Source organism: Anoplopoma fimbria, chromosome 24, assembly GCF_027596085.1.
Source record: "Anoplopoma fimbria isolate UVic2021 breed Golden Eagle Sablefish chromosome 24, Afim_UVic_2022, whole genome shotgun sequence".
NCBI lineage: Eukaryota > Metazoa > Chordata > Actinopteri > Perciformes > Anoplopomatidae > Anoplopoma > Anoplopoma fimbria.
Genome location: NC_072472.1, coordinates 18,210,535 through 18,220,237, shown reverse-complemented (window position 1 = coordinate 18,220,237; position 9,703 = coordinate 18,210,535). Strand labels below are relative to the sequence as shown.

Below are 9,703 nucleotides of genomic sequence, written 5' to 3'. Positions count from 1 at the left end.
CTGATTCTGCAGTTTGTCGGTGATTAGAAGAAGAATTAGCCAGCCTAGCATGGCACCACAAATGAGCAAAACCCTCTGGGAGACCGGAGAGACCAAGCAAGGCACATTTCCAATTATACCGCCAAATGACTCATTTTCTTATTGGGCCTCCTATAATTGTGGTGGGTATTGGGTGCATGCAACTCAATTTGTCTTACATATTTGTTGGTAGGATGGTAAAAGAGTTGACAGAGCCAAGGGAATGAAATGAAAGAGACTAAATAAAAAAGAAAGACGGATGAAATAGATCCCTCAATGTTTGTTTGATCTGCTTCATCCTCCTTAATACTGTTGAAGTTTTAAAGCCAGGAAGAGAATGCCACTTTAATCATCTGTGGATTGAGGAATGGGAAGACTATCATTTTCGAGTAATCAGAAAATGTCTCTCCGGAGTAATAGACTTTGTTCTGACTGCTGAAATTAATGAGGCTCCCAGTGATGTGATTATCTGTCCTGAGGATCATCAATATCCAAAAATAATTGACAAATTAAATTACTGTATATTCTTGAAAACTTGAGATTTGTTAAAACTGCCCTCTTACTTTTCTTTTTTAAATGAAACAAAAATAAAGATCCCAAAGTTTTTGCACACACACTGACTTCAAACTAAGTTGGGTAAGCTTTATTAAATTGGCAGACACATTTAGAGCTCATCACGGTCAATTGTTCTCCATCCTTGAATAGGAAACAACCAGTTACTTATAAAGCAACTGGGCTACATGTCAATACAGTCAGATAGAAAGGCACAGCACTCACCAAGAAGCCATTACACATTGCTGACATTGCATTTTCTGCAGAGCATATGACACGTTCATCTATAGAATTTAAATCAACATCATGGTTCCGTTTTCCAACAAGTATGTACTCTATTATCATACAGTTGCCACCAATTGCTTGGCTATTGGTAACAAATTCAAGTAGAGAAGTAATATGAGATTCAAACATGGTTTTCGAAAAATAATGAACATTTCGTTAACATAAGGTACAAACTTTAAATAGAACAGTTAGTGTGGGTAACAGTGAAAATTAGACACCACATTTTTTTGTAACATGTAAACCCAGTGAACAGTAGGCTTTGTTCTTTCACAGACAGATATTTTATCAAATTAGCACAAAAAATTAAATAAAAACAATATTGCAATAATTTGTTTTAGGAGCAATTCCTTAAGTTAGTTGCACAGAAAAAAAAAAAATTAAAAACAAATAACCCAAGGAGCACAGACTATGTTTTCTAAACAAACACACTATTATCCACTTTGTTGTACAGATATTAATGCTCATTTGAGCGATTATTGATTATCATCTCTGTATTTATTCATTTTGTGCGTGTACCTGTGTGTATGTCTGTATGCGAGACACACCAGTTAAAACTGCGTGGTGTTTGATTCTGGGTGCAAATGTGGGAACAGTAAGCAGTAAAGTGCATCTAGAGCAGCATGCGTGTACTGCGCGAACAGAAGGGACAGCTGTGGTTTTGTTGAGAGGCGAGCTGCCCGCCGCTCACTGCAGGGTAACTGTGAAACAGTCGGGGTCTAAAAGGGACCTTGTGCCGCTCCCTGCTGGGCTCTCCTGTCCAGCTCTGTTGTAGTGTTCCCCGTCTTTGTTCAGTAACTAAGTGCTCCCTACTTAGGAGTGTAAAACCCCCCTTTCGCGCTAATGCCCCCAGCAATGTGTTGTCATTGTCGACTTGGTCATCAAAACACTTGCAAATCTTAACAAGCATATGTCACAAACCATGGTGCATTTTTAATATGACAAAACATTCTAAATGTATTTTTGTATCACGGAAGCATCAACATCCACTTGGGCCAACTGTGTAAACCCTACACATATTGTTACATATTAGTCAAAAGATATTTCTTGCGGCATTTTTTCCCAATTGCACTTGAATGCAAATTACACGGATTCATCTAGCGTACATAAGACAATTAACAAAATGTCATAACTGATGTCAGTCATCTGAACTCTTGCTTAGTGAGAATCATAGCCAACAATTCATCAGTAACCTTGCAGCTGCCAAGGCCCATCATGTTGGCTCCTCCAGCCTCTGGTTTCCAGCCCCGGCCTCAGTCGGGAGCAGGTCTGGCTGAGCCGGGCTCCTTTTGGCAGCGGCCTGAGCTGAGCTGAGCTTCAGCCAGGCAGGGGAGGAGAGGCCGGGCTCCCACTAGGAGGAGGCCGACGTCTCCATTGTGGACAGGATGCGCACCACCTCGGCTCTCTGTGTGGGTGAGATGTGCTGGGTCATGTGCACAATAGAATCCATGGCAACCTCTGGATTGGCTTGAACGAGGCTGAAAATGAAAAGGGGGGAAAACAAAGGAAGACGTCATAATCATGCAAGGAAAGCTGGATTTCACGAGTTAGCCATGTGGGGCGGATCGGGATGATGATTGTGTAACTGTTCACCGCATTGAACGTGCACCCTTTAGTATAATCACCTGCGTATCTGCTTGAGGATGTGATCTCGGCGGATGTACTTGATGTTCTCGTCGATGACGGACCTTGCGCCCTCTTCTTCAGCTAGTTGCCTCTCCAGCCATGCCACCACCTCTTCATTGTTATCCCAAAGATAGGCCTGTATAATGCAGGTGGGTGTTTCAGAAGAAAAGAGGAATAATTTCTCGCTAAGATTCAAAGTAAGTAAATTAGTAAATAAATCACACAATTGGGAATTAAAGGGAAACAATAAAAACGTAAATACCGTGTCAATGGATTAAACATATATAATATCATGAATCAGCAATTAAATATCAACAACAACAAAAAGAGATGGAGAGGCTCAAAGCGGGGGCTCCGATGTCGTGTTGACTGGACCCGATAGGAAAAATTAGTATTCATGAGTACTGGCATCTCTGATCCCAAACAAAGCCAGGCTGGAGGGCTTAGCAAAGATTTGGGGGCTGAGGGGTTTAATGGGCTCTTGCCTTTTTTTATGAACAGTCCTGCTTGAGGTCCGCAAGAACATTTAATGCCCTTATTAATCATTTTTAATCTGTTTGCTTTTAATTAAGAAACAGCGTGTTGCTCTCCTATCTGCATGTGCCAGGGCTGTGATTAATTGTGGCTTAAGACAGCCAGTCCTGATTGGGATAATATATTAGCTAACAAGAAGGCCACTTCTCAGGGAGATCTGAAAACGCCGGGCCGGCTCCGGTTGCCCCTACGGCTGGTCCTCGGAGCACTGAGACCGGGCCGGAAGGAATAGCATTCATGTATCTCTGAGGGATGTTTATTTCCATTAACCACAACTTATCCAACAATCTGGATTTCAACACGATGATTTAATAGGAATACCTGCTACTACTTTATCTGGTGAAGCTCGAGGGGAAGGAATGGCAGCTTCAGGATAAAAAGAATCAGCCTTTGTAATCATTCCCAGAGGCTAAGAGGGTGTTTGCTTGAGCATCTACACACTTACCTGAATGGGCAAATTGCCGCCAGTATTAAAAGGCTAATTCTGAACTAGAGTAAAAGACTCTCTGAATCATTAATTTCCCAGAAGACTGGATATGATCACTTTGGATACGAGTAGATACCTAAACTGCATGAAATCTAGAAATAAATAAGTAAAAATTACAAGTTTGAGCACATACGTGCTTATTTTATCACAGTCTTCTGTTTTGGTGTGGAACAGATTAAAAGCACTGGGGAGAAAAAAAAAAGCAATTTTCCAGATTTCTCTGTGGTAGTGAGGCTGTGTATCTAGGAAATGATAAAAACAGATACTGTTTTATTCTATTCATAAATTTATTTTTTTGCCCACATTCTCATCACACCTCTTAGCTTGACTTGGATATTATAAGGCAAGATGTTGGGAGTATTTACATGTTATTTGTTGTCCTTTTATAAAAACTTGCAATAAAAACTCTAAAGAACCACAAACTGACCACTCAAATAAAGCTGTGCTAGCTAACTTTGAGTGGCAGAGAGTTTAGAATATGTGCAAGCTGATTAAATCATGATCATTATTTATGTATGCTGTTAACTTTTAGTTCAATTCAAAGTCTAGTTTACATACTATGTAAGTCTATGCAATATAAACGATGGTTTTCTACATTTTCCACTCAGTCACTGAATAATAAGAGACTATAGAGCAACGCCTATAAGAAGGTGGTGGGTTTTTACCTTGACGGCGCCCTCGGCCTCCACAAACCAGCGGCGCAGCATTGCCTGGATCTGTCCGTCTGTCAGCTCGCTGTTGGCCGCTTGGATCTTGCTCATCACCGTGTCCTCTAGCAGCAGACGCCGCAGGCGCCAGTAGAAGAACTGACGGGACGTTTGCCAATCAAGGATATCCTGAGATAAACCAGAAGAAATAATAACGTAAATGCAGCTACTGTTATTAGACGCTACTGTCGCCTATGTTTTGCAATTTATTAAATGTATGATCCAATTAAATTACAAGTCAGTGTATTTCATTCTTTGTGAATTTAAAAGGGGAGCATGAATCATTTTCCTGCCCGTCTAACAATTCCTGGATGTCACAATGACTTTGAACTCATTAAGGGAATCAAAATTCCTGCCAAAAAAAAAAGGTCTGCGCTATCTATACATTTGGCTTGATTTGAGTATTTCTTTATTACATAATCTAAGGCCATTTATGTGTGGTCATAAAATGACTCAAGGAATATAAAACAGTCTGCTTTAACACAAATTAAAACTCAATTTAAAAGGTTAATTCAAGTTCATGAAAATGTATGTGGGAATCTTTTCATTTTGTTGTGGATTTACTAGTCCAACACTGCTAATCAGGTAAAAGGACGTTACAGAAATGTGATCTTTAAATTAAGTGTTCCCCACAGTTGCCTGGCGATGTGTAGATTTAGGAACCTACGATCAGTGTTTTCACTGCAGATGTACTTGAGTTGAACATGGAGACCACTGCAGTTGGTAATTCTTTCCAGTCCATACTGTGTGCACAAATCACACTGCTCACATGGCCAGAAGGGTCTTTCACAGATGGATAGCAGTCAGAGTGAGTGTGTGTATGTTTGTACGTGAAAGATTGGACTGGGATGGGCCAGGATGAGATGGGGGCCTGCCTGAGGCTGCTCTGTGGTTTCTAAGGTGATTGACCAGGGTCATCACAAGATAATTACCAGGACGAGTCTCACAGCCTAGTGAGACCAAACATTATTCACCAGGCAGGTGCAGCAGCAGAAGCTGCTAGACTGATACTACCCTGTGGGCTTCACACACTGCACACTCAAAATGTAGCAAATACACGCCCCGCAAGAAGTGCTCACCGTTATGACGCCCTTCTCTTGCATGCGACCTGGGGTGTCGTGGAGGTCTGCGAACTGAATAGCCACCTGGTGGTAGATTGGCAGGAGAAACTCCTCCCGCTCCTTCAGCTTGGTCTCCAGCTCTTTACGATCAGGCGGACTCAGCTCTGGCGTTCCTGTTGGGAAAAAACAAAAGCGTAAAACACTGCTGTCAGGGCATTTGCCAAAAACTGACTGCCCTACCCCCGCATGTTTTGATTACAAGCCAAGTTTGTGGACATGGAATCATAGTTAATGCTTATTGGAACAGGAAATACAGTGTGTGAGGGACTGAGTTTAGGTGTGAATTACATTAATTCTATCTTCACATAGTGGTCCAATAGTTGGCCTTCTCTTATAGTCCCATTACAATCAAATAGGGTTCTGAATAAGCATGCAGCGTAGAATTAACTCCTGCTAACAGCATTCTTTTTCTAGAGCTTCCCCAAAACCCCTGGCTGCTGTCACCAAAGACTGATTTCTGTCAATTCCAATCTGCAATCTCTCAAACCATCCGCAGTAAACCCTCCATTCCACCAGTTCGCCCACAGCTCCAAGCCCCAGCACAGCATTGGACCACAGTTGCTCTGAGCCCAGAGGAAAAATCAATAGGATGTGCAGGAGAGACAGGAGAGCTGGTGATTGATCTGAGCGGGCTGTGATTGACACGTCTCCCGGGGGAGTGCGGTGAAGATGATACAATCAACACCAAATAAAGAAGGACAGTGAAAGCGCACATGCTCCCACCTGATATATTGCTCCTTTTCTAAAATGAGGACAAGGCCGAGGGGGGGCAGAGACACCAGTAAAGAGCTATAATTAGAATTGAAGTGGAGGACTCACCCAGTCTCTCAGCCAAGCCCGTGTAGACTGGATCTACTCTTCTCATGGTCTTTACCAGGTCCTTCCTCCTGAATTTGATCTCAACGGTTCCTTCGGGCTCCAAAACTCCACCACTGGAGACAAGAGTGATTTAAGTGAACAAAAGTGGTTTGATGAAGATGATACTCAATCTGCCCTTTTTCACAGTCCAACTCACCGGCTGTCCTTGTCGGCGTACATCTCCATGTGACGTGGGTTAATGGTGGGATCTATAACCACCCAGGATCCTCCCCTCAGCTCAGCATGGGGTGGAATATAAACCAGTACCGGCTGCTTGTACTCCCTCAGCCCGTCCACAATGTAGGCCCCGAACTTCAGCACCTGGTCGTACATATCTAAGAAAGGAGAATCTCATGTGAGACACTGAACGGGTTTTATCCCAGATTGACTGATTACCGCGAAAGCAGAAGTACCTTTCATTCCTCCAGAAAAGCCCCTCCAGTTGGCGAACACTATAAGAGGTAGACCCTCTCTGTTTAGGTCCTTAACGGCCTGGGCTGTTTTGAAAGCAGAATCTGGGAACCACACCTGTCCTGCCTGCTGGATGATCTAAATACACAAATCCGAAAATCAGCATCAGCATCAGCGGCTGTGAGTCTGTAAATATGGAAATAATGCCAGTGCACACTTTAGTATATGCGTTCCTCTTACCTTTGCCTCCGAGTCCAAATTGGCTGGATCGGCTGGGATTGACAGCTCCACTGACCTGGTTTCCACGGCGACCACCCCTGTAGGTATCCCGCCCAGTCTGTTGAGAGAGGCCATTCAGCACTTACATCCACAAAAATGCCTTGAATACGTTTGTAGTGCAAACAAATTCATTATTGGCAGTGTGTCATTGTGGTTAAGTGTTTGGTTGGGAGACTTACCTGGCTCTGCCTACAACCACACTCTGAGCCCATGGCTGCATAATCTCAATGAAGGAGCCCTGGTCAAAAAAGCCACTCTGCCAGGAACCCTTTGGAGCTGTATATACATAGAGGAGTGAGTGCAGAAAGGTAAAGAAAAAAAGGCGTAAGAGGAAAGAACGTGGAGTTGATGCTTGCAAATTGGAAATGCAGCTGAATCCATCTTTTTCCATATCGTTTTTAAAAAAACTCTGGCTTTATTCCTCCTGCAGTCTGTGGTTGTGTATTTCTTTCCTCAGAGTCTAATCCTGGCAGCAAACCATGATGGATGACTGCAGGAGGCTTATTCAGCTGTTTTTCTGCATGCACACCCTGAGAAACATGCCCAGCCTGTGAGGTTACCATTCAATTAAGCCTCGCCTCTCATCACTACCAGAGACGTTGACTGGCTTCCCACACGGTCCCCCAATCTCTTTTCTGTCCCAAGCTGTAATAACATTGATGTGGAACCTGCTCAGTCCTGACCTGCAGTGTAAAACATGCTGGATCACTGATGTTGCCTTTAGAAGCATGATGCTAGGCTTCACTGTTTCTCTGTAAGTTTCTTAATAGTCTCTCTAGTATTGGATTTCTTCCACCTTTAACCCACTGGATATTAGGATTAAATGATGAATATTGTATATGAAAAATATCCTTTACAAATAAAACACAACAAATGGCAGTGTGGCCCTTTACATCTGCTGATAAAGAATTTCGAATAAAAATGATTAATAAAGGAACCGAGCAAAAGTTTAAGTATATAAATCATCTTTGTCACAACCAGGATGCTATGTAAGGCAATACAACTTTCAGGGCAGGTCAGTATTTAATGTAGCCATTTCTGGAGCAATTAATGGCTGTAAGGCTGAATGTACAGTATTAATGTAGGGCTGCAAAAAGGATATTTTTTCATTATGGATTAATTAGATGATTTATTAATAATTATTGGTGAACATTTATTATTTCTATAAAATGTAAAAAAGTTGGGGAAGTTTCAAGAGCCCAATTTCATGGTTCAGAATAGCTTCTTCTGTCCAATCTACAATCAGAAATGTTAAGATATTTAATTTAAAGTAATAAAAACTGAGAAAAGTGGGAAATCTTAAGAAAGGAGGAGCTTAACAAGCACCCTGCAATCCTTGTGGTACTAATTAAAGATTATAAAAAAACAAATACTTTCTTAACATTTGAATTTACCTCCATTTACAACCCAAAACAACCACTTTAACAGTATCTACCAGAACTAGTCACCTAAACTATTCTATACCTATCCTGCAACAAAAATTAACACGTTTCCATTTAAAGATTTCTCTGGACACTCACTCTGGCTGGGACGTCCGGCTAGCATCCAGCGAGGGTCATACGGAGTCTTTGTGGGCACAAAATCCACCAGCCGATCTATTGGATCCTTGGCATCGAGGATTGGCACAGGACTAGATTTACACTGAAGAAAGGGAGTTGTCTTTAATTCACGATGACAAAAACTACACAGCAACATTTAGATCAATCATTTATAACACTGATATTGAATGCAGCATCTGATTCAAAACAACAGTTTAAGATTACCATGGGCATGTAGGATAGCCACTGCAAAAGCATGAAGACGCCCTCAAAGTCATCACAAACAGTACAATGGGTCACACCATTGTTGTGCATGATTTGAATGCCGCCAAGCTGGTTGTTCGATGTGTACACTTCTCTGCCCAGCACCTGTGGTGGGAAAAAGACGAATGTGTGGATTTTACATCATGGGGGGAAAAAGGATGATAAAAATAACACTCTACTGCTGAATACCAGACTGTCTGACATTTAATTTGGGCTTTTGAGGCATACATCACACAGAGGTCATGTACAGAGGCACTGCTCTTGAAACCTGCCTGAAAACAGGAGCCCCGCTTTTCGGTCAAATTAAATTTAGTATGGATTCACCCTTTACAAGGCCTCTTCTCTCTATATATTGCCATCTACCAGTTGTGATAGAGGCTGTTGTTGTATCAGGGCGGGATCTGAGATGGAAGCCACCAAACTATTTACCTTCAAAACTGCCCCTATGCCAACCTGAAGCCATAAAATCTCACTCCCAGCCCACCCTATTTTCATAAGCGGCCTAGAACAGGTGGCGGGGCCCTGACATGGTTCCATAAAAATCAGAGAGGAGCTCAATCCCTACCCTCAGCTCTCACCTTTTCAGCCATCATTTACTTTCTTTATTACCATTAATGGTTATGTATCTGGCTACAAATCTAGGGCACTCTCCTAAAGCTGTCAGGAAAGCCTGCGGCCCCAGGAAACATTGCAGTCACCTTGACATACACAAAACCCCTATGCCTCCGGCCATCGCCAGCTTCATTAGGATTCCACAGCAGAGAGTAGAGAAAGGGACATGGGAGGAGGAGAAACAGAGAGGGATAACTGGGAGGAAGAAAATGAGGGGCGAACTGGATGTAACAGCTCACTGGGGTATTTATGCTTGTAGTTACTATCCACTCCCCATGAAAATATGAGAGCTTTCCAGCAGCTAATGAAATGATGATCTCTGGGTGGCAGCCTCCTGCTCTCCATTAAGTTTCAGTTAATAGCCAGGAAACCGTATGATAAACAGGGAGAAAATCACTACTCCATTTCTTGCTG

The 9,703-nt window shown here is 42.4% G+C and overlaps 1 protein-coding gene across 6 annotated transcripts in view; it reads right to left on the bottom strand.

Annotated features, from left to right (window-relative positions):
* Positions 1–646: 646 nt before the first annotated feature.
* The window catches only part of acaca (acetyl-CoA carboxylase alpha), a 29,551-nt gene continuing 20,494 nt past the window's right edge, over positions 647–9,703 (bottom strand). For all 6 annotated transcript variants that reach the window (XM_054625660.1, XM_054625661.1, XM_054625662.1 and 3 more), the window contains 11 exons: positions 8,639–8,782; positions 8,396–8,516; positions 7,055–7,151; positions 6,837–6,933; positions 6,599–6,734; positions 6,343–6,520; positions 6,147–6,259; positions 5,286–5,440; positions 4,165–4,335; positions 2,478–2,614; positions 647–2,330 (listed from right to left, as the gene is read on the bottom strand). In XM_054625660.1, the coding sequence (XP_054481635.1) occupies positions 2,204–2,330; positions 2,478–2,614; positions 4,165–4,335; positions 5,286–5,440; positions 6,147–6,259; positions 6,343–6,520; positions 6,599–6,734; positions 6,837–6,933; positions 7,055–7,151; positions 8,396–8,516; positions 8,639–8,782 (1,476 nt within the window). In that variant the 3' untranslated portion in view covers positions 647–2,203. The remainder of the gene's footprint in view (positions 2,331–2,477; positions 2,615–4,164; positions 4,336–5,285; positions 5,441–6,146; positions 6,260–6,342; positions 6,521–6,598; positions 6,735–6,836; positions 6,934–7,054; positions 7,152–8,395; positions 8,517–8,638; positions 8,783–9,703) is intronic.